This window comes from Oncorhynchus clarkii, chromosome 5 (genome assembly GCF_045791955.1).
Source record: "Oncorhynchus clarkii lewisi isolate Uvic-CL-2024 chromosome 5, UVic_Ocla_1.0, whole genome shotgun sequence".
In the NCBI taxonomy this organism is placed as follows: Eukaryota; Metazoa; Chordata; class Actinopteri; order Salmoniformes; family Salmonidae; genus Oncorhynchus; species Oncorhynchus clarkii.
Window position 1 is genome coordinate 97,817,603 of NC_092151.1, and position 23,794 is coordinate 97,841,396.

The 23,794-nt window shown below is 46.8% G+C and overlaps 1 protein-coding gene across 2 annotated transcripts in view; it reads left to right on the plus strand.

Annotated features, from left to right (window-relative positions):
• The window catches only part of LOC139409602 (shroom family member 2a), a 102,273-nt gene extending 100,307 nt beyond the window's left edge, over nt 1-1,966 (plus strand). For both annotated transcript variants that reach the window (XM_071155011.1, XM_071155012.1), the window contains exon 11: nt 1,360-1,966. In XM_071155011.1, the coding sequence (XP_071011112.1) occupies nt 1,360-1,632 (273 nt within the window). In that variant the 3' untranslated portion in view covers nt 1,633-1,966. The remainder of the gene's footprint in view (nt 1-1,359) is intronic.
• The last annotated feature ends 21,828 nt before the right edge of the window (nt 1,967-23,794 follow it).

The following is a 23,794-nucleotide window of genomic DNA, read 5'->3' on the forward strand; positions in this document are numbered from 1 at the left end:
GTGTGAGGTTGTTTTCCTGACACCACACTCCGAGGGCCCTCACCTCCTCCCTGTAGGCCGTCTCATCGTTGTTGGTAATCAAGCCTACCACTGTTGTGTCGTCCGCAAACTTGATGATTGAGTTGGAGGCGTGCGTGGCCACGCAGTCGTGGGTGAACAGGGAGTACAGGAGAGGGCTCAGAACGCAACCTTGTGGGGCCCCAGTGTTGAGGATCAGCGGGGAGGAGATGTTGTTGCCTACCCTCACCACCTGGGGGCGGCCCGTCAGGAAGTCCAGTACCCAGTTGCACAGGGCGGGGTCGAGACCCAGGGTCTCGAGCTTGATGACGAGCTTGGAGGGTACTATGGTGTTGAATGCCGAGCTGTAGTCGATGAACAGCATTCTCACATAGGTATTCCTCTTGTCCAGATGGGTTAGGGCAGTGTGCAGTGTGGTTGAGATTGCATCGTCTGTGGACCTATTTGGGCGGTAAGCAAATTGGAGTGGGTCTAGGGTGTCAGGTAGGGTGGAGGTGATATGGTCCTTGACTAGTCTCTCAAAGCACTTCATGATGACGGATGTGAGTGCTACGGGGCGGTAGTCATTTAGCTCAGTTACCTTAGCTTTCTTGGGAACAGGAACAATGGTGGCCCTCTTGAAGCATGTGGGAACAGCAGACTGGTATAGGGATTGATTGAATATGTCCGTAAACACACCGGCCAGCTGGTCTGCGCATGCTCTGAGGGCGCGGCTGGGGATGCCATCTGGGCCTGCAGCCTTGCGAGGGTTAACACGTTTAAATGTCTTACTCACCTCGGCTGCAGTGAAGGAGAGACCGCATGTTTTCGTTGCAGGCCGTGTCAGTGGCACTGTATTGTCCTCAAAGCGGGCAAAAAAGTTATTTAGTCTGCCTGGGAGCAAGACATCCTGGTCCGTGACTGGGCTGGGTTTCTTCCTGTAGTCCGTGATTGACTGTAGACCCTGCCACATGCCTCTTGTGTCTGAGCCGTTGAATTGAGATTCTACTTTGTCTCTGTTATCTCCCCTCCCAACTTTACTTCATTAACAGATACATGTTATCTCCCCTGCCAGCTTTACTTCATGAGCAGAGACATGTTATCTCCCCTCCCAACTTTACTTCATTAACAGATACATGTTATCTCCCCTGCCAGCTTTACTTCATGAGCAGAGACATGTTATCTCCCCTCCCAACTTTACTTCATTAACAGATACATGTTATTTCCCCTCCCAACTCTACTTCATTAACATATACATGTTATCTCCCCTCTCAACTCTACTTCATTAACAGATACATGTTATCTCCCCTCCCAACTTTACTTAATTAACAGATACATGTTATGCCCCCCTCCCTTCCACAGAGAACCCTGACAGACAAGAGGAAGCTGTTGATCCAGCAGCATGAGGATGCCAAGGAGCTGAAGGAGAACCTGGACCGCCGGGAGAGAGCGGTCTACAACATCCTGGCTTCCTACCTCCCAGAGGAGAGCCTGACCGACTACCAACACTTTGTCAAGATGAAGTCTGCCCTCATTATTGAGCAGCGCAAACTAGAGGACAGGATTAAACTGGGAGAGGAGCAGCTCAAGTGTCTGATGGACAGCCTGCCGCTAGAGCAGAGGATGAGCCTGTAAGCCCTGACCCCTGGATCAGAGAATGGCTCCAAACGCACATGACTTCTCAAACTGTGTATGATGTACCTGACCACTCTGGCCTCACTGCAGTGGAACCCTATGGCCACTAAGGGGCAACAGAGAGGAGCAGCAGTACCCCACTAGATGGCAGCAAAGAACAGAGCTCCAGACTGTAGGGGTTGTAATGTTTAGTTGACGTTTCCTCCTCAGTATCTCAACACTGATCTGAGTCTAATGGAGCCCCACCAGAACATACATATACACACACACAAAAAATGTTAAATAAAGGTTAAATAAATAAACAAATAATAATAAAAATAAACCCAACATGAAACAATTTCAATGATGTTACTGAGTTACAATTCATATAAGGAAATCAGTCAATTGAAATAAATTCATTACGTCAGAATCTATGGATTTCACATGACTGGGCATGGGCACAGCCAAGGTTGGGCATGGGAGGGCATAGGCACACCCACTGGGGAGCCAGGCCTAGCCAATCTTAATTTGTTTTTCTCCACAAAAGGGCTTTATTACAGGCAGAAATACTCTTCAGTTTCATCAGCTGTCCAGGTGGCTGGTCTCGGACAATCCCGCAGGTGAAGAAGCTGGATGTGGAGGTCCTAAACTGGCATGGCCGTGGTCTGCGGTTGTGAGGCCTGTTGGACGCACTGTCAAATTCTGTAAATCGACAGCAGTATGGTAGAGAAATGAACAGTAAATTCTCTGGCAACAGCTCTGTTGGACATTCCTGCAGTCAGCATGCCAATTGCACAATCCCTCAAAACTTGAGACATCTGTGGCATGGTGTTGTGTGACAAAACTGCAGATTTAGAGTGGCCTTTTTAATGCCGCCAGCACAAGGTGCACCTGTGTAATGATCATGCTGTTTAATCAGCTTCTTGACATGCCACACCTGTCAGGTGGATGGATTATCTTGACAAAGGAGAAATGCTCACTAACAGGGATGTAACCAAATTTGTGCACAAAATTGGAGAGATGTAAGCTTTTTGTGCGTTTTGAACATTTCTGGGATATTTTATTTAAGCTCTTGAACATGGGATCAACACTTTACATGTTGCGTTTATATTTTTGCTCATAATATATATATATATATATATATATATATATATATACATACACAATATATATATATACAGTATATATATATATACAGTATATATATATATATATATGTGTATATATATATAATAATATATATACATACACATATGTATACTGTACGGTGCATTCGGGCGGTGCACAATTGGCCCAGCGTCGTTTGGCCGGGCTAGGCCGTCATTGTAATTAATTTGAAGGTTTAATTAAAAATACAAAATAAAAATTCAGAATGTGTTCAGACCGCTTGACTTTTTCCACATGTTGTTATGTTACAGCCTTATTCTAAAATGTTTTTTCACCTCCTCTACACATTATACCCCATAATGACAGTGAAAAACTTATTTTTGACATTTTTGCAGTACTGAAATATCACATTTACATAAGTATTCAGACCTTTTACTTAGTACTTTGTTGAAGCACCTTTGGAAGAGATTACAGCTTTGAGTCAAAATCAAATCAAATGTTATTTGTCACATACACATGGTTAGCAGATGTTAATGCGAGTGTAGCGAAATGCTTGTGCTTCTAGTTCCGACAATGCAGTAATAACCAACGAGTAATCTAACTAACAATTCCAAAACTACTACCTTATACACACAAGTGTAAAGGGATAAAGAATATGTACATAAAGATATTCTTGGTCGTACTAATGGTGAGTTGACGCTGCTCTTATATTCAGTAGTTCTTCTCGACTGTATGTAATGAAACCTAAGATGACCTGGGGTACCAATGTAAGAAATAACACGTAAAAAAACACAAAACTGCATAGTTTCCTAGGAACGCGAAATGAGGCGGCCATCTCTGTCGGCGCCGGGAGTCTTCTTGGGTATGACGCTACAAGCTTGGCACACCTGTATTTGTCAGGATGGGGAGTGTTGCTGCACAGCTATTTTCAGGTCTCTCCAGAGATGTTCAATCGGGTTCAAGTCCAGGCTCTGGCTGGGCCACTCAAGCACATTCAGAGACTTGTACCGAAGCCCCTCCTGCGTTGTCTTGGCTGTGTGCTTAGGGTTGTTGCCCTGTTGGAAAGTGAACCTTCACTCCAGTCTGAGGTCCTGAGCACTCTGGAGCAGGTTTTCATCAAGGAACTCTGAATTTTGCTCCATTCATCTTTCCCTCGATCCTGACTAGTCATTCAAGTCCCTGCTGCTGAAAAGCATCCCCACAGCATGATGCTTCCACCAACATGCATCACCTTAGGGATGGTGCCAAATTTCCTCCAGACGTGACACTTGGGACTCAGGCAAAAGAGTTCAATCTTTTTAGGTCAGTTTTTGGCAGGCTGTCATGTGCTTTTTACTGAGGAGTGGCTTCTTTCTGGCCACTATACCATAAAGGCCTGATTGTTGGAGTGCTGCAGAGATGGTTGTCCTACTGTAAGGTTTTCCCCTTTCCACAGAGGAACTCTGGAGCTCTGTCCGAGTGACCATTGGGTTCTTGGTCACCTTCCTGACCAAGGCCCTTCTCCCCCGATTGCTCAGTTTGGCCAGACAGACAGCTCTAGGAAGGGTCTTGTTGGTTCCAAACTTCTTCCATTTAAGAATGATGGAGGCCACTGTGTCCTTGGGAACCTTCAATGCTACAGATGTGTTTTGGTACCCTTCCCCCGATCTGTGTCACGACACAATCCTGTCTCGGAGCTTAACGGACAATTCTTTCGACCTCATGGCTTGGTTTTTGCTCTGACATGCACTGTCAACTGTGGGACCTTATATAGACAGATGTGTGCCTTTCCAAATCATGTCCAATCAATTGAATTTACCACAGATGGACTCCAATCAAGTTGTAGAAACATCTCAAGGGGATGATCAATGGAAACAGGATGCACCTGAGCTCAATTTTGAGTCTCATAGCAAAGGGTCTAAATACTTTGTTTTTTATTTTTTATAAATTAGCAAACATTTCTAAACACCTGTTTTTGCTTTGTCATTATGGGGTATTGTGTGTAGATTGAGGATTTTGTTTTATTTAATCCATTTTAGAATTAGTCTGTAACTTAACAAATTGTGGAAAAGGGGAGGGGCCTGAATACTTTCCGAATGCAGTGTGTGTGTGTACAGTACCAGTCAAAAGTTTGGACATATTTACTCATTCCTCATTTCTTTATTTTTACTATTTTCTACATTGTAGAATAGTGAAGACATCAAAACTATGAAATAACACATGGAATCATGTAACAACCAAAAAAGTGCTTAAAAAATCAAAATATATTTTATATTTGAGATTCCTCAAAATAGCCACCCTTTGCCTTGATGAGGCTTTGCACACTCATGGCATTCTCTCAACCAGTTTCATGAGGTAGTCACCTGGAATGCATTTCAATTAACAGGTGTGCCTTGTTAAAAGTTAATTTGTGGAATTTCTTTCCTTCTTTAATGTGTTTTGAGCCAATCAGTTGTGTTGTGACAAGGTAGGGGTGGTATACAGGAGATAGCCCTATTTGGTAAAAGACCAGGTCCATATTATGGCAAGAACAGCTCAAATAAGTAAAGAAATGACAGTCCATCATTACTTTAAGACATGGTCAGTCCATCTGTAAAATTAAGCTCTTTGAAAGTTTCTTGAAGTGCAGTTGCAAAAACCATAAAGTGCTGTGATAAAACATGAGGATCTCCACAGGAAAGGAAGAGAATACATTTATTAGAGTTACCAGCCTCAGAAATTGCAGCCCAAATAAATGCTCAAGTAACAGACACATCTTAACATCAACTGTTCAGAAGAGACTGCGTGAATCAGGTTTTCATGGTTGAATTGCTGCAAAGAAACCACTACTAAAGGACACCAATAAGAAGAAGAGACTTGTTTGGTCCAAGAAACACGAGCAATGCACATTAGACCGGTGAAAATCTGTCCTTTGGTCTGATGTGTTCTAATTTGAGATTGTTGGTTCCAACCGCTGTGTCTTTGTGAGAAGCAGAGTAGGTGAACGGATGATCTCTGCATGTGTGGTTCCCACCGTGAAGCCTGGAGGAGGAGTTGTGACGGTGTGGGGGTGCTTTGCTGATGACACTGCCTTTAATTTATTTAGAATTCAAGGCACACTTAACCAGCATGGCTAACACAGCATTCTGCAGCGATACGCCATCCCATCTGGTTTGTGCTTAGTGGGACTATAATTTGTTTTTCAACAGGACAATGACCCAACACACCTCCAGGCTGTGTAAGAGCTATTTGACCAAGAAGGAGAGTGATGGAGTGCTGCATCAGATGACTTGGCCTCTACAATCACCTGACCTCAACCCAATTGAGATGGTTTGGGAAGAGTTGGACCGCAGAGTGAAGGAAAAGCATCCAACAAGTGCTCAGCATATGTGGGAACTCCTTCAAGACTGTTGGAAAATCATTCCAGCTGAAGCTGGTTGAGAGAATGCCAAGAGAGTATAAAGCTGTGATTTTATTTTATGTTTTATTTATTTCACATTTATTTAACCAGGTAGGCTAGTTGAGAACAAGTTCTGGCCAAGATAAAGTAAAGCAGTGTGACACAAACAACACAGTTACACATGGAATAAACAAACATACAGTCAATAATACAATAGAATAAGTCTATACACAGTGTGTGCAAATGAGGTAGGATAATGGAGGTAAGGCAATAAATAGGCCATAGTGGTGAAATAATTACAATATAGCAATTAAACACTGGAGTGATGTGCAAGTAGAGATATTGTGGTGCAAAAAAAAAGAGTAAAAACATTTTTTTTTAATAACAATATGGGGATGAGGTAGTTGGATGGGCTATTTACAGATGGGCTGTGTACAGGTGCAGTGATCTGTGAGCTGCTCTGACAGCTGATGCTTAAAGTTAGTGAGAGGGAGATATGAGTCTCCAGCTTCAGGGATTTTTGCAGTTTGTTCCAGTCATTGGCAGCAGAGAAGTGGAAGGAAAGGCGGCCAAAGAAGGTGTTGGCTTTGGGGATGACCAGTGAAATATACCTGCTGGAGCGCGTGCTGCTATGGTGACCAGTGAGCTGAGATAAGGCAGAGCTTTACCTAGCAAAGACTTATAGATGACCTGGAGCCAGTGGGTTTGGCAACGAATATGTAGCGAGGACCAGCCAATGAGAGCATACAGGTCGCAGTGGTGGGTAGTATATGGGGCTTTGGTGACCAAACGGATGGCACTGTGATCAAGGCAAAGGGTGGCTACTTTGAAGAATCTCAAATATAAAATATATTTTGATATGTTTTTGGTTACTACATTATTCCATGTGTAATTTCATCGTTTTGATGTCTTCAGTATTATTCTACAATGTAGAAAATAGTAAAAATAAAGAAAAACCCTGGAATGAGTAGGTGTCCAAACTGTTGACTGGTACTGTATGTATGTATATATGTATATATATGTATATATATATATGTGTGTGTGCACATTTATTTAACACAGGACTGTACTGCCATGAACCATGATGTAACAGTCTGGGATAAACCACCTCATATAGACTACTGAGAGTCTGTTGCTCTGTTCCCATGGCACCATCAACCACTGTATTATGTTCAAGAATAATTGACTGTTTTATTTAGTAATTTATTGTAGCATTTTGATTATGTACAGAGGAGTAGGGTAGAACAGTGTTTTCTCAACTGATTTTAGTTTCTGTCTTTAGTCAATACTGCATTTATCAACTACGCTTTATACCTCCACTTTGCAAAGCGCAATATATAATTAACATGACTGTAATTCTATTATCCTATTCATGTCAAATAATCCAGAAGATTGGCCTGATATTTCAGTGAAATAAGGGTGTTGCTCTTTTTTAAAAAACGGGCAGTGTTTTGTTCTGATGTTGTTTTGTAAAACTAGCAGCCTTTTGTTCTGATGTTGTTTTGTAAAACTAGCAGCCTTTTGCTCTGATGATGTTTTGTAAAACTAGCAGCCTTTTGATGTGATGTTTCATTGCTGTTTCCTCATCTAGATTCTCTGTCCTGGAGCAGACTTTATTTTTATATTGAGAAGCATTAAGCTTATTGACACCTTGTGAAGACAGAAGAACACTACAGAGTTGCATCACTATATAAGGAATCAATGGTTAAATGGTTCCTGCTATATTCAAGGAGCACTTTGTTCAACAATGATAAAGACAGATTTAGCAAGGACTAGTCCACATCTGATGTGGCTGAGACGTCCTTTACTCATCTGTAGTAGTTCATCAGGTGCTGCTGTTTTATTAGGTGACCATTACTTCCTGCTTCTACCTCGTAAAGGTTTGAAGGAGTGTGATATAATGGACAGCATAGCCACGATCAGGGTTCAGGGCATTTCCCAAAGGTAAACTAAATGAGTGTTACATCGCTCTATACACACTGCTACACTGTCTGTCTATCAGATGTGCTGCTTTATATCAAATAAAAAGGCTGCTGAACTGAACGTGGGTGTGTTTGTGTGTGGGGTGTCATCAACACTGATCATGTTAATAACGGGGAAGACATCAAATCAAGCTTTATGTATAGTGCATTCGGAAAGTATTCAGACGCCTTTACTTTTTGCACATTAATTGCGTTACAGCCTAATTCTAAAATGTATTAAATAATTATTTGCCCTCATCAATCTACAAACAATACCCCAAAATGACAAAGCAAAAACGTTATTTGAAATGTTTTAATAATAATTTAAAAAACGAAATACCTTATTTCGGCACACACCTGTCTATATAAGATCTGGGGGAGGGTACCAGCCAATGTCTGGAGCATTGAAGGTCCCCAAGAACACAGTGACCTCCATCATTCTTAAATGGAAGAAGTTTGGAACCACCAATACTCTTCCTAGAGCTGGCTGCCCGGCCAAACGGAGCAATCGGGAGGAGGGCCTTGGTCAGGGAGGTGACCAAGAACCCGATGTTCACTCTGACAGTTCTTCTGTGGAGATGGGAGAACCTTCCAGAAGGACAACCATCTCTGCAGCACAGCACTCCACCAATCAGGTCTTTATGGTAAAGTGGCCAAACGGAAGCCGCCACTCTGTATTGTTTTTGTAATGTATCCCCATTAGTTCCTGCCAAGGTAGCAGCTACTCTTCCTTGGGTTTATTATGGATCCCCATTAGTTCCTGCCAAGGCAGCAGCTACTCTTTCTGGGGTTTATTATGGGTCCCCATTAGTTCCTGCAAAGGCAGCAGCTACTCTTCCTGGGGTTTATTACTGATCCCCATTAGTTCCTACCAATGCAGAAGCTACTCTTCCTGGGGTTTATTATGGATCCCCATTAGTTCCTGCCAAGGCAGCAGCTACTCTTCCTGGGGTTTATTATGGATCCCCATTAGTTCCTGCCAAGGCAGCAGCTACTCTTCCTGGGGTTTATTATGGATCCCCATTAGTTCCTGCCAAGGCAGCAGCTACTCTTCCTGGGGTTTATTATGGATCCCCATTAGTTCCTGCCAAGGCAGCAGCTACTCTTCCTGGGATTTATTATGGATCCCCATTAGTTCCTGTCAAGGTAGCAGCAACTCTTCCTGGAATTTATTATGGGTCCCCATTAATTCCTGCCAAGGCAGCAGCTACTCTTCCTGGGGTTTATTATGGATCCCCATTAGTTCCTGCCAAGGCAGCAGCTACTCTTCCTGGGGTTTATTACTGATCCCCCATTACTTCCTGTCAAGGCAGCAGCTACTCTTCCTGGGGTTTATTACGGATCCCCATTAGTTCCTGCCAAGGCAGCAGCTACTCTTCCTGGGGTTTATTACGGATCCCCATTAGTTCCTGCCAAGGCAGCAGATACTCTTCCTGGGGTTTATTATGGATCCCCATTAGTACCTGCCAAGGCAGCAGCTACTCTTCCTGGGGTTTATTACGGATCCCCATTAGTTCCTGCCAAGGCAGCAGCTACTCTTCCTGGGGTTTATTACGGATCCCCATTAGTTCCTGCCAAGGCAGCAGCTACTCTTCCTGGGGTTTATTATGGAACCCCTTAGTTCCTGCCAAGGCAGCAGCTACTCTTCCTGGGGTTTATTATGGATCCCCATTAGTTCCTGCAAAGGCAGCAGCTACTCTTCCTGGGGTTTATTACTGATCCCCATTAGTTCCTACCAATGCAGAAGCTACTCTTCCTGGGGTTTATTATGGATCCCCATTAGTTCCTGCCAAGGCAGCAGCTACTCTTCCTGGGGTTTATTATGGATCCCCATTAGTTCCTGCCAAGGCAGCAGCTACTCTTCCTGGGGTTTATTATGGATCCCCATTAGTTCCTGCCAAGGCAGCAGCTACTCTTCCTGGGGTTTATTATGGATCCCCATTAGTTCCTGCCAAGGCAGCAGCTACTCTTCCTGGGATTTATTATGGATCCCCATTAGTTCCTGTCAAGGTAGCAGCAACTCTTCCTGGGATTTATTATGGGTCCCCATTAATTCCTGCCAAGGCAGCAGCTACTCTTCCTGGGGTTTATTATGGATCCCCATTAGTTCCTGCCAAGGCAGCAGCTACTCTTCCTGGGGTTTATTACTGATCCCCCATTACTTCCTGTCAAGGCGTAGCTACTCTTCCTGGGGTTTATTTTGGATCCCCATTAGTTCCTGCCAAGGCAGCAGCTACTCTTCCTGGGGTTTATTACGGATCCCCATTAGTTCCTGCCAAGGCAGCAGATACTCTTCCTGGGGTTTATTATGGATCCCCATTAGTACCTGCCAAGGCAGCAGCTACTCTTCCTGGGGTTTATTACTGATCCCCATTAGTTCCTACCAAGGCAGCAGCTACTCTTCCTGGGGTTTATTACGGATCCCCATTAGTTCCTGCCAAGGCAGCAGCTACTCTTCCTGGGGTTTATTACGGATCCCCATTAGTTCCTGCCAAGGCAGAAGCTACTCTTCCTGGGGTTTATTATGGATCCCCATTAGTTCCTGCCAAGGCAGCAGCTACTCTTCCTGGGGTTTATTACTGATCCCCCATTACTTCCTGCCAAGGCAGCAGCTACTCTTCCTGGGGTTTATTACTGAACCCCATTAGTTCCTGCCAAGGCAGCAGCTACTCTTCCTGGGGTTTATTATGGATCCCCATTAGTTCCTGTCAAGGCGAAGCTACTCTTCCTGTGGTTTATTACGGATCCCCATTAGTTCCTGCCAAGGTAGCAGCTAATCTTCCTGGGGTTTATTATGGACTCCCATTAGTTCCTGCCAAGGCATTAGCTACTCTTCCTGGGGTTTATTATGGGTCCCCATTTGTTCCTGCCAAGGCAGCAGCTACTCTTCCTGGGGTTTATTATGGGGCACCATTAGTACCTGCCAAGGCAGCAGCTACTCTTCCTGGAGTTTATTACTGATCCCCATTAGTTCCTGCCAAGGCAGCAGCTACTCTTCCTGGGGTTTATTACGGATCCCCATTAGTTCCTGCAAAGGCAGCAGCTACTCTTCCTGGGGTTTATTATGGGTCCCCATTAGTTCCTGCCAAGGCAGCAGCTACTCTTCCTGGGGTTTATTATGGACCCCCCTTAGTTCCTGCCAAGGCAGCAGCTACTCTTCCTGGGGTTTATTATGGATCCCCATTAGTTCCTGCCAAGGCAGAAGCTACTCTTCCTGGGGTTTATTATGGATCCCCATTAGTTCCTGTCAAGGCAGCAGCTATTCTTCCTGGGGTTTATTATGGATCCCCATTAGTTCCTGCCAAGGCAGCAGCTACTCTTCCTGGGGTTTATTACTGATCCCCCATTACTTCCTGTCAAGGCGTAGCTACTCTTCCTGGGGTTTATTTTGGATCCCCATTAGTTCCTGCCAAGGCAGCAGCTACTCTTCCTGGGGTTTATTACGGATCCCCATTAGTTCCTGCCAAGGCAGCAGCTACTCTTCCTGGGGTTTATTATGGATCCCCATTAGTACCTGCCAAGGCAGCAGCTACTCTTCCTGGGGTTTATTACTGATCCCCATTAGTTCCTACCAAGGCAGCAGCTACTCTTCCTGGGGTTTATTACGGATCCCCATTAGTTCCTGCCAAGACAGCAGCTACTCTTCCTGGGGTTTATTATGGATCCCCATTAGTTCCTGCCAAGGCAGCAGCTACTCTTCCTGGGGTTTATTACTGAACCCCATTAGTTCCTGCCAAGGCAGCAGCTACTCTTCCTGGGGTTTATTATGGATCCCCATTAGTTCCTGTCAAGGCGAAGGTACTCTTCCTGGGGTTTATTACGAATCCCCATTAGTTCCTGCCAAGGTAGCAGCTAATCTTCCTGGGGTTTATTATGGACTCCCATTAGTTCCTGCCAAGGCATTAGCTACTCTTCCTGGGGTTTATTATGGGTCCCCATTTGTTCCTGCCAAGGCAGCAGCTACTCTTCCTGGGGTTTATTATGGGGCACCATTAGTACCTGCCAAGGCAGCAGCTACTCTTCCTGGAGTTTATTACTGATCCCCATTAGTTCCTGCCAAGGCAGCAGCTACTCTTCCTGGGGTTTATTACGGATCCCCATTAGTTCCTGCCAAGGCAGCAGTTACTCTTCCTGGGGTTTATTATGGATTCCCATTAGTACCTGCCAAGGCAGCAGCTACTCTTCCTGGGGATTATAACTCATCCCCATTAGTTCCTACAAAGGCAGCAGCTACTCTTCCTGGGGTTTATTACTGATCCCCCATTACTTCCTGTCAAGGCGTAGCTACTCTTCCTGGGGTTTATTTTGGATCCCCATTAGTTCCTGCCAAGGCAGCAGCTACTCTTCCTGGGGTTTATTACGGATCCCCATTAGTTCCTGCCAAGGCAGCAGCTACTCTTCCTCGGGTTTATTATGGGTCCCCATTAGTTCCTGCCAAGGCAGCAGTTACTCTTCCTGGGGTTTATTATGGATTCCCATTAGTACCTGCCAAGGCAGCAGCTACTCTTCCTGGGGATTATAACTCATCCCCATTAGTTCCTACAAAGGCAGCAGCTACTCTTCCTGGGGTTTATTACTGATCCCCCATTACTTCCTGTCAAGGCGTAGCTACTCTTCCTGGGGTTTATTTTGGATCCCCATTAGTTCCTGCCAAGGCAGCAGCTACTCTTCCTGGGGTTTATTACGGATCCCCATTAGTTCCTGCCAAGGCAGCAGCTACTCTTCCTGGGGTTTATTATGGGTCCCCATTAGTTCCTGCCAAGGCAGCAGCTACTCTTCCTGGGGTTTATTACTGACCCCCCTTAGTTCCTGCCAAGGCAGCAGCTACTCTTCCTGGGGTTTATTACGGATCCCCATTAGTTCCTGCCAAGGCAGCAGATACTCTTCCTGGGGTTTATTATGGATCCCCATTAGTACCTGCCAAGGCAGCAGCTACTCTTCCTGGGGTTTATTACTGATCCCCATTAGTTCCTACCAAGGCAGCAGCTACTCTTCCTGGGGTTTATTACGGATCCCCATTAGTTCCTGCCAAGGCAGCAGCTACTCTTCCTGGGGTTTATTACGGATCCCCATTAGTTCCTGCCAAGGCAGCAGCTACTCTTCCTGGGGTTTATTACGGATCCCCATTAGTTCCTGCAAAGGCAGCAGCTACTCTTCCTGGGGTTTATTATGGGTCCCCATTAGTTCCTGCCAAGGCAGCAGCTACTCTTCCTGGGGTTTATTATGGACCCCCCTTAGTTCCTGCCAAGGCAGCAGATACTCTTCCTGGGGTTTATTATGGATCCCCATTAGTTCCTGCCAAGGCAGAAGCTACTCTTCCTGGGGTTTATTATGGATCCCCATTAGTTCCTGTCAAGGCAGCAGCTATTCTTCCTGGGGTTTATTATGGATCCCCATTAGTTCCTGCCAAGGCAGCAGCTACTCTTCCTGGGGTTTATTACTGATCCCCCATTACTTCCTGTCAAGGCAGCAGCTACTCTTCCTGGGGTTTATTACTGAACCCCATTAGTTCCTGCCAAGGCAGCAGCTACTCTTCCTGGGGTTTATTATGGATCCCCATTAGTTCCTGTCAAGGCGAAGCTACTCTTCCTTTGGTTTATTACGGATCCCCATTAGTTCCTGCCAAGGTAGCAGCTAATCTTCCTGGGGTTTATTATGGACTCCCATTAGTTCCTGCCAAGGCATTAGCTACTCTTCCTGGGGTTTATTATGGGTCCCCATTTGTTCCTGCCAAGGCAGCAGCTACTCTTCCTGGGGTTTATTATGGGGCACCATTAGTACCTGCCAAGGCAGCAGCTACTCTTCCTGGAGTTTATTACTGATCCCCATTAGTTCCTGCCAAGGCAGCAGCTACTCTTCCTGGGGTTTATTACGGATCCCCATTAGTTCCTGCAAAGGCAGCAGCTACTCTTCCTGGGGTTTATTATGGGTCCCCATTAGTTCCTGCCAAGGCAGCAGCTACTCTTCCTGGGGTTTATTATGGACCCCCCTTAGTTCCTGCCAAGGCAGCAGCTACTCTTCCTGGGGTTTATTATGGATCCCCATTAGTTCCTGCCAAGGCAGAAGCTACTCTTCCTGGGGTTTATTATGGATCCCCATTAGTTCCTGTCAAGGCAGCAGCTATTCTTCCTGGGGTTTATTATGGATCCCCATTAGTTCCTGCCAAGGCAGCAGCTACTCTTCCTGGGGTTTATTACTGATCCCCCATTACTTCCTGTCAAGGCGTAGCTACTCTTCCTGGGGTTTATTTTGGATCCCCATTAGTTCCTGCCAAGGCAGCAGCTACTCTTCCTGGGGTTTATTACGGATCCCCATTAGTTCCTGCCAAGGCAGCAGCTACTCTTCCTGGGGTTTATTATGGATCCCCATTAGTACCTGCCAAGGCAGCAGCTACTCTTCCTGGGGTTTATTACTGATCCCCATTAGTTCCTACCAAGGCAGCAGCTACTCTTCCTGGGGTTTATTACGGATCCCCATTAGTTCCTGCCAAGACAGCAGCTACTCTTCCTGGGGTTTATTATGGATCCCCATTAGTTCCTGCCAAGGCAGCAGCTACTCTTCCTGGGGTTTATTACTGAACCCCATTAGTTCCTGCCAAGGCAGCAGCTACTCTTCCTGGGGTTTATTATGGATCCCCATTAGTTCCTGTCAAGGCGAAGCTACTCTTCCTGGGGTTTATTACGAATCCCCATTAGTTCCTGCCAAGGTAGCAGCTAATCTTCCTGGGGTTTATTATGGACTCCCATTAGTTCCTGCCAAGGCATTAGCTACTCTTCCTGGGGTTTATTATGGGTCCCCATTTGTTCCTGCCAAGGCAGCAGCTACTCTTCCTGGAGTTTATTACTGATCCCCATTAGTTCCTGCCAAGGCAGCAGCTACTCTTCCTGGGGTTTATTACGGATCCCCATTAGTTCCTGCCAAGGCAGCAGTTACTCCTCCTGGGGTTTATTATGGATTCCCATTAGTACCTGCCAAGGCAGCAGCTACTCTTCCTGGGGATTATAACTCATCCCCATTAGTTCCTACAAAGGCAGCAGCTACTCTTCCTGGGGTTTATTACTGATCCCCCATTACTTCCTGTCAAGGCGTAGCTACTCTTCCTGGGGTTTATTTTGGATCCCCATTAGTTCCTGCCAAGGCAGCAGCTTCTCTTCCTGGGGTTTATTACGGATCCCCATTAGTTCCTGCCAAGGCAGCAGCTACTCTTCCTGGGGTTTATTATGGGTCCCCATTAGTTCCTGCCAAGGCAGCAGCTACTCTTCCTGGGGTTTATTATGGACCCCCCTTAGTTCCTGCCAAGGCAGCAGCTACTCTTCCTGGGGTTTATTACTGATCCCCATTACTTCCTACCAAGGCAGAAGCTACTCTTCCTGGGGTTTATTACTGATCCCCATTACTTCCTACCAAGGCAGCAGCAACTCTTCCTGTGATTTATTATGGGTCACCATTAATTCCTGCCAAGGCAGCAGCTACTCTTCCTGGGGTTTATTATGGATCCCCATTAGTTCCTGCCAAGGCAGCAGCTACTCTTCCTGGGGTTTATTACTGATCCCCCATTACTTCCTGTCAAGGCGTAGCTACTCTTCCTGGGGTTTATTTTGGATCCCCATTAGTTCCTGCCAAGGCAGCAGCTACTCTTCCTGGGGTTTATTACGGATCCCCATTTGTTCCTGCCAAGGCAGCAGATACTCTTCCTGGGGTTTATTATGGATCCCCATTAGTACCTGCCAAGGCAGCAGCTACTCTTCCTGGGGTTTATTACTGATCCCCATTAGTTCCTACCAAGGCAGCAGCTACTCTTCCTGGGGTTTATTACGGATCCCCATTAGTTCCTGCCAAGGCAGCAGCTACTCTTCCTGGGGTTTATTACGGATCCCCATTAGTTCCTGCCAAGGCAGCAGCTACTCTTCCTGGGGTTTATTATGGATCCCCATTAGTTCCTGCCAAGGCAGCAGCTACTCTTCCTGGGGTTTATTACGGATCCCCATTAGTTCCTGCCAAGGCAGCAGCTACTCTTCCTGGGGTTTATTATGGGTCCCCATTAGTTCCTGCCAAGGCAGCAGCTACTCTTCCTGGGGTTTATTATGGACCCCCCTTAGTTCCTGCCAAGGCAGCAGCTACTCTTCCTGGGGTTTATTATGGATCCCCATTAGTTCCTGCCAAGGCAGAAGCTACTCTTCCTGGGGTTTATTATGGATCCCCATTAGTTCCTGTCAAGGCAGCAGCTATTCTTCCTGGGGTTTATTATGGATCCCCATTAGTTCCTGCCAAGGCAGCAGCTACTCTTCCTGGGGTTTATTACTGATCCCCATTAGTTCCTGCCAAGGCAGCAGCTACTCTTCCTGGGGTTTATTATGGATCCCCATTAGTACCTGCCAAGGCAGCAGCTACTCTTCCTGGGGTTTATTATGGATCCCCATTTGTTCCTGCCAAGGCAGCAGCTACTCTTCCTGGGGTTTATTATGGGGCACCATTAGTACCTGCCAAGGCAGCAGCTACTCTTCCTGGAGTTTATTACTGATCCCCATTAGTTCCTGCCAAGGCAGCAGCTACTCTTCCTGGGGTTTATTACGGATCCCCATTAGTTCCTGCAAAGGCAGCAGCTACTCTTCCTGGGGTTTATTATGGGTCCCCATTAGTTCCTGCCAAGGCAGCAGCTACTCTTCCTGGGGTTTATTATGGACCCCCCTTAGTTCCTGCCAAGGCAGCAGCTACTCTTCCTGGGGTTTATTATGGATCCCCATTAGTTCCTGCCAAGGCAGAAGCTACTCTTCCTGGGGTTTATTATGGATCCCCATTAGTTCCTGTCAAGGCAGCAGCTATTCTTCCTGGGGTTTATTATGGATCCCCATTAGTTCCTGCCAAGGCAGCAGCTACTCTTCCTGGGGTTTATTACTGATCCCCCATTACTTCCTGTCAAGGCGTAGCTACTCTTCCTGGGGTTTATTACTGATCCCCATTAGTTCCTGCCAAGGCAGCAGCTACTCTTCCTGGGGTTTATTACGGATCCCCATTAGTTCCTGCCAAGGCAGCAGCTACTCTTCCTGGGGTTTATTATGGATCCCCATTAGTACCTGCCAAGGCAGCAGCTACTCTTCCTGGGGTTTATTACTGATCCCCATTAGTTCCTACCAAGGCAGCAGCTACTCTTCCTGGGGTTTATTACGGATCCCCATTAGTTCCTGCCAAGACAGCAGCTACTCTTCCTGGGGTTTATTATGGATCCCCATTAGTTCCTGCCAAGGCAGCAGCTACTCTTCCTGGGGTTTATTACTGAACCCCATTAGTTCCTGCCAAGGCAGCAGCTACTCTTCCTGGGGTTTATTATGGATCCCCATTAGTTCCTGTCAAGGCGAAGCTACTCTTCCTGGGGTTTATTACGAATCCCCATTAGTTCCTGCCAAGGTAGCAGCTAATCTTCCTGGGGTTTATTATGGACTCCCATTAGTTCCTGCCAAGGCATTAGCTACTCTTCCTGGGGTTTATTATGGGTCCCCATTTGTTCCTGCCAAGGCAGCAGCTACTCTTCCTGGGGTTTATTATGGGGCACCATTAGTACCTGCCAAGGCAGCAGCTACTCTTCCTGGAGTTTATTACTGATCCCCATTAGTTCCTGCCAAGGCAGCAGCTACTCTTCCTGGGGTTTATTACGGATCCCCATTAGTTCCTGCCAAGGCAGCATTTACTCTTCCTGGGGTTTATTATGGATTCCCATTAGTACCTGCCAAGGCAGCAGCTACTCTTCCTGGGGATTATAACTCATCCCCATTAGTTCCTACAAAGGCAGCAGCTACTCTTCCTGGGGTTTATTACTGATCCCCCATTACTTCCTGTCAAGGCGTAGCTACTCTTCCTGGGGTTTATTTTGGATCCCCATTAGTTCCTGCCAAGGCAGCAGCTACTCTTCCTGGGGTTTATTACGGATCCCCATTAGTTCCTGCCAAGGCAGCAGCTACTCTTCCTGGGGTTTATTATGGGTCCCCATTAGTTCCTGCCAAGGCAGCAGCTACTCTTCCTGGGGTTTATTATGGACCCCCCTTAGTTCCTGCCAAGGCAGCAGCTACTCTTCCTGGGGTTTATTACTGATCCCCATTACTTCCTACCAAGGCAGAAGCTACTCTTCCTGGGGTTTATTACTGATCCCCATTAGTTCCTGCCAAGGCAGCAGCTACTCTTCCTGGGGTTTATTATGGATCCCCATTAGTTCCTGCCAAGGCAGCAGCTACTCTTCCTGGGGTTTATTATGGATCCCCATTAGTTCCTGCCAAGGCAGCAGCTACTCTTCCTGGGGTTTATTATGGATCCCCATTAGTTCCTGCCAAGGCAGCAGCTACTCGTCCTGGGATTTATTATGGATCCCCATTAGTTCCTGTCAAGGTAGCAGCAACTCTTCCTGGGATTTATTATGGGTCCCCATTAATTCCTGCCAAGGCAGCAGCTACTCTTCCTGGGGTTTATTATGGATCCCCATTAGTTCCTGCCAAGGCAGCAGCTACTCTTCCTGGGGTTTATTACTGATCCCCCATTACTTCCTGTCAAGGCGTAGCTACTCTTCCTGGGGTTTATTTTGGATCCCCATTAGTTCCTGCCAAGGCAGCAGCTACTCTTCCTGGGGTTTATTACGGATCCCCATTAGTTCCTGCCAAGGCAGCAGCTACTCTTCCTGGGGTTTATTACGGATCCCCATTAGTTCCTGCAAAGGCAGCAGCTACTCTTCCTGGGGTTTATTATGGGTCCCCATTAGTTCCTGCCAAGGCAGCAGCTACTCTTCCTGGGGTTTATTATGGACCCCCCTTAGTTCCTGCCAAGGCAGCAGATACTCTTCCTGGGGTTTATTATGGATCCCCATTAGTTCCTGCCAAGGCAGAAGCTACTCTTCCTGGGGTTTATTATGGATCCCCATTAGTTCCTGTCAAGGCAGCAGCTATTCTTCCTGGGGTTTATTATGGATCCCCATTAGTTCCTGCCAAGGCAGCAGCTACTCTTCCTGGGGTTTATTACTGATCCCCCATTACTTCCTGTCAAGGCAGCAGCTACTCTTCCTGGGGTTTATTACTGAACCCCATTAGTTCCTGCCAAGGCAGCAGCTACTCTTCCTGGGGTTTATTATGGATCCCCATTAGTTCCTGTCAAGGCGAAGCTACTCTTCCTTTGGTTTATTACGGATCCCCATTAGTTCCTGCCAAGGTAGCAGCTAATCTTCCTGGGGTTTATTATGGACTCCCATTAGTTCCTGCCAAGGCATTAGCTACTCTTCCTGGGGTTTATTATGGGTCCCCATTTGTTCCTGCCAAGGCAGCAGCTACTCTTCCTGGGGTTTATTATGGATCCCCATTAGTTCCTGCCAAGGCAGCAGCTACTCTTCCTGGGGTTTATTACTGAACCCCATTAGTTCCTGCCAAGGCAGCAGCTACTCTTCCTGGGGTTTATTATGGATCCCCATTAGTTCCTGTCAAGGCGAAGCTACTCTTCCTGGGGTTTATTACGAATCCCCATTAGTTCCTGCCAAGGTAGCAGCTAATCTTCCTGGGGTTTATTATGGACTCCCATTAGTTCCTGCCAAGGCATTAGCTACTCTTCCTGGGGTTTATTATGGGTCCCCATTTGTTCCTGCCAAGGCAGCAGCTACTCTTCCTGGAGTTTATTACTGATCCCCATTAGTTCCTGCCAAGGCAGCAGCTACTCTTCCTGGGGTTTATTACGGATCCCCATTAGTTCCTGCCAAGGCAGCAGTTACTCCTCCTGGGGTTTATTATGGATTCCCATTAGTACCTGCCAAGGCAGCAGCTACTCTTCCTGGGGATTATAACTCATCCCCATTAGTTCCTACAAAGGCAGCAGCTACTCTTCCTGGGGTTTATTACTGATCCCCCATTACTTCCTGTCAAGGCGTAGCTACTCTTCCTGGGGTTTATTTTGGATCCCCATTAGTTCCTGCCAAGGCAGCAGCTACTCTTCCTGGGGTTTATTACGGATCCCCATTAGTTCCTGCCAAGGCAGCAGCTACTCTTCCTGGGGTTTATTATGGGTCCCCATTAGTTCCTGCCAAGGCAGCAGCTACTCTTCCTGGGGTTTATTATGGACCCCCCTTAGTTCCTGCCAAGGCAGCAGCTACTCTTCCTGGGGTTTATTACTGATCCCCATTACTTCCTACCAAGGCAGAAGCTACTCTTCCTGGGGTTTATTACTGATCCCCATTACTTCCTACCAAGGCAGCAGCAACTCTTCCTGTGATTTATTATGGGTCACCATTAATTCCTGCCAAGGCAGCAGCTACTCTTCCTGGGGTTTATTATGGATCCCCATTAGTTCCTGCCAAGGCAGCAGCTACTCTTCCTGGGGTTTATTACTGATCCCCCATTACTTCCTGTCAAGGCGTAGCTACTCTTCCTGGGGTTTATTTTGGATCCCCATTAGTTCCTGCCAAGGCAGCAGCTACTCTTCCTGGGGTTTATTACGGATCCCCATTTGTTCCTGCCAAGGCAGCAGATACTCTTCCTGGGGTTTATTATGGATCCCCATTAGTACCTGCCAAGGCAGCAGCTACTCTTCCTGGGGTTTATTACTGATCCCCATTAGTTCCTACCAAGGCAGCAGCTACTCTTCCTGGGGTTTATTACGGATCCCCATTAGTTCCTGCCAAGGCAGCAGCTACTCTTCCTGGGGTTTATTACGGATCCCCATTAGTTCCTGCCAAGGCAGCAGCTACTCTTCCTGGGGTTTATTATGGATCCCCATTAGTTCCTGCCAAGGCAGCAGCTACTCTTCCTGGGGTTTATTACGGATCCCCATTAGTTCCTGCCAAGGCAGCAGCTACTCTTCCTGGGGTTTATTATGGGTCCCCATTAGTTCCTGCCAAGGCAGCAGCTACTCTTCCTGGGGTTTATTATGGACCCCCCTTAGTTCCTGCCAAGGCAGCAGCTACTCTTCCTGGGGTTTATTATGGATCCCCATTAGTTCCTGCCAAGGCAGAAGCTACTCTTCCTGGGGTTTATTATGGATCCCCATTAGTTCCTGTCAAGGCAGCAGCTATTCTTCCTGGGGTTTATTATGGATCCCCATTAGTTCCTGCCAAGGCAGCAGCTACTCTTCCTGGGGTTTATTACTGATCCCCATTAGTTCCTGCCAAGGCAGCAGCTACTCTTCCTGGGGTTTATTATGGATCCCCATTAGTACCTGCCAAGGCAGCAGCTACTCTTCCTGGGGTTTATTATGGATCCCCATTTGTTCCTGCCAAGGCAGCAGCTACTCTTCCTGGGGTTTATTATGGGGCACCATTAGTACCTGCCAAGGCAGCAGCTACTCTTCCTGGAGTTTATTACTGATCCCCATTAGTTCCTGCCAAGGCAGCAGCTACTCTTCCTGGGGTTTATTATGGGGCACCATTAGTACCTGCCAAGGCAGCAGCTACTCTTCCTGGAGTTTATTACTGATCCCCATTAGTTCCTGCCAAGACAGCAGCTACTCTTCCTGGGGTTTATTATGGATCCCCATTAGTTCCTGCCAAGGCAGCAGCTACTCTTCCTGGGGTTTATTACTGAACCCCATTAGTTCCTGCCAAGGCAGCAGCTACTCTTCCTGGGGTTTATTATGGATCCCCATTAGTTCCTGTCAAGGCGAAGCTACTCTTCCTGGGGTTTATTACGAATCCCCATTAGTTCCTGCCAAGGTAGCAGCTAATCTTCCTGGGGTTTATTATGGACTCCCATTAGTTCCTGCCAAGGCATTAGCTACTCTTCCTGGGGTTTATTATGGGTCCCCATTTGTTCCTGCCAAGGCAGCAGCTACTCTTCCTGGGGTTTATTATGGGGCACCATTAGTACCTGCCAAGGCAGCAGCTACTCTTCCTGGAGTTTATTACTGATCCCCATTAGTTCCTGCCAAGGCAGCAGCTACTCTTCCTGGGGTTTATTACGGATCCCCATTAGTTCCTGCCAAGGCAGCATTTACTCTTCCTGGGGTTTATTATGGATTCCCATTAGTACCTGCCAAGGCAGCAGCTACTCTTCCTGGGGATTATAACTCATCCCCATTAGTTCCTACAAAGGCAGCAGCTACTCTTCCTGGGGTTTATTACTGATCCCCCATTACTTCCTGTCAAGGCGTAGCTACTCTTCCTGGGGTTTATTTTGGATCCCCATTAGTTCCTGCCAAGGCAGCAGCTACTCTTCCTGGGGTTTATTACGGATCCCCATTAGTTCCTGCCAAGGCAGCAGCTACTCTTCCTGGGGTTTATTATGGGTCCCCATTAGTTCCTGCCAAGGCAGCAGCTACTCTTCCTGGGGTTTATTATGGACCCCCCTTAGTTCCTGCCAAGGCAGCAGCTACTCTTCCTGGGGTTTATTACTGATCCCCATTACTTCCTACCAAGGCAGAAGCTACTCTTCCTGGGGTTTATTACTGATCCCCATTAGTTCCTGCCAAGGCAGCAGCTACTCTTCCTGGGGTTTATTATGGATCCCCATTAGTTCCTGCCAAGGCAGCAGCTACTCTTCCTGGGGTTTATTATGGATCCCCATTAGTTCCTGCCAAGGCAGCAGCTACTCTTCCTGGGGTTTATTATGGATCCCCATTAGTTCCTGCCAAGGCAGCAGCTACTCGTCCTGGGATTTATTATGGATCCCCATTAGTTCCTGTCAAGGTAGCAGCAACTCTTCCTGGGATTTATTATGGGTCCCCATTAATTCCTGCCAAGGCAGCAGCTACTCTTCCTGGGGTTTATTATGGATCCCCATTAGTTCCTGCCAAGGCAGCAGCTACTCTTCCTGGGGTTTATTACTGATCCCCCATTACTTCCTGTCAAGGCGTAGCTACTCTTCCTGGGGTTTATTTTGGATCCCCATTAGTTCCTGCCAAGGCAGCAGCTACTCTTCCTGGGGTTTATTACGGATCCCCATTAGTTCCTGCCAAGGCAGCAGCTACTCTTCCTGGGGTTTATTACGGATCCCCATTAGTTCCTGCAAAGGCAGCAGCTACTCTTCCTGGGGTTTATTATGGGTCCCCATTAGTTCCTGCCAAGGCAGCAGCTACTCTTCCTGGGGTTTATTATGGACCCCCCTTAGTTCCTGCCAAGGCAGCAGATACTCTTCCTGGGGTTTATTATGGATCCCCATTAGTTCCTGCCAAGGCAGAAGCTACTCTTCCTGGGGTTTATTATGGATCCCCATTAGTTCCTGTCAAGGCAGCAGCTATTCTTCCTGGGGTTTATTATGGATCCCCATTAGTTCCTGCCAAGGCAGCAGCTACTCTTCCTGGGGTTTATTACTGATCCCCCATTACTTCCTGTCAAGGCAGCAGCTACTCTTCCTGGGGTTTATTACTGAACCCCATTAGTTCCTGCCAAGGCAGCAGCTACTCTTCCTGGGGTTTATTATGGATCCCCATTAGTTCCTGTCAAGGCGAAGCTACTCTTCCTTTGGTTTATTACGGATCCCCATTAGTTCCTGCCAAGGTAGCAGCTAATCTTCCTGGGGTTTATTATGGACTCCCATTAGTTCCTGCCAAGGCATTAGCTACTCTTCCTGGGGTTTATTATGGGTCCCCATTTGTTCCTGCCAAGGCAGCAGCTACTCTTCCTGGGGTTTATTATGGATCCCCATTAGTTCCTGCCAAGGCAGCAGCTACTCTTCCTGGGGTTTATTACTGAACCCCATTAGTTCCTGCCAAGGCAGCAGCTACTCTTCCTGGGGTTTATTATGGATCCCCATTAGTTCCTGTCAAGGCGAAGCTACTCTTCCTGGGGTTTATTACGAATCCC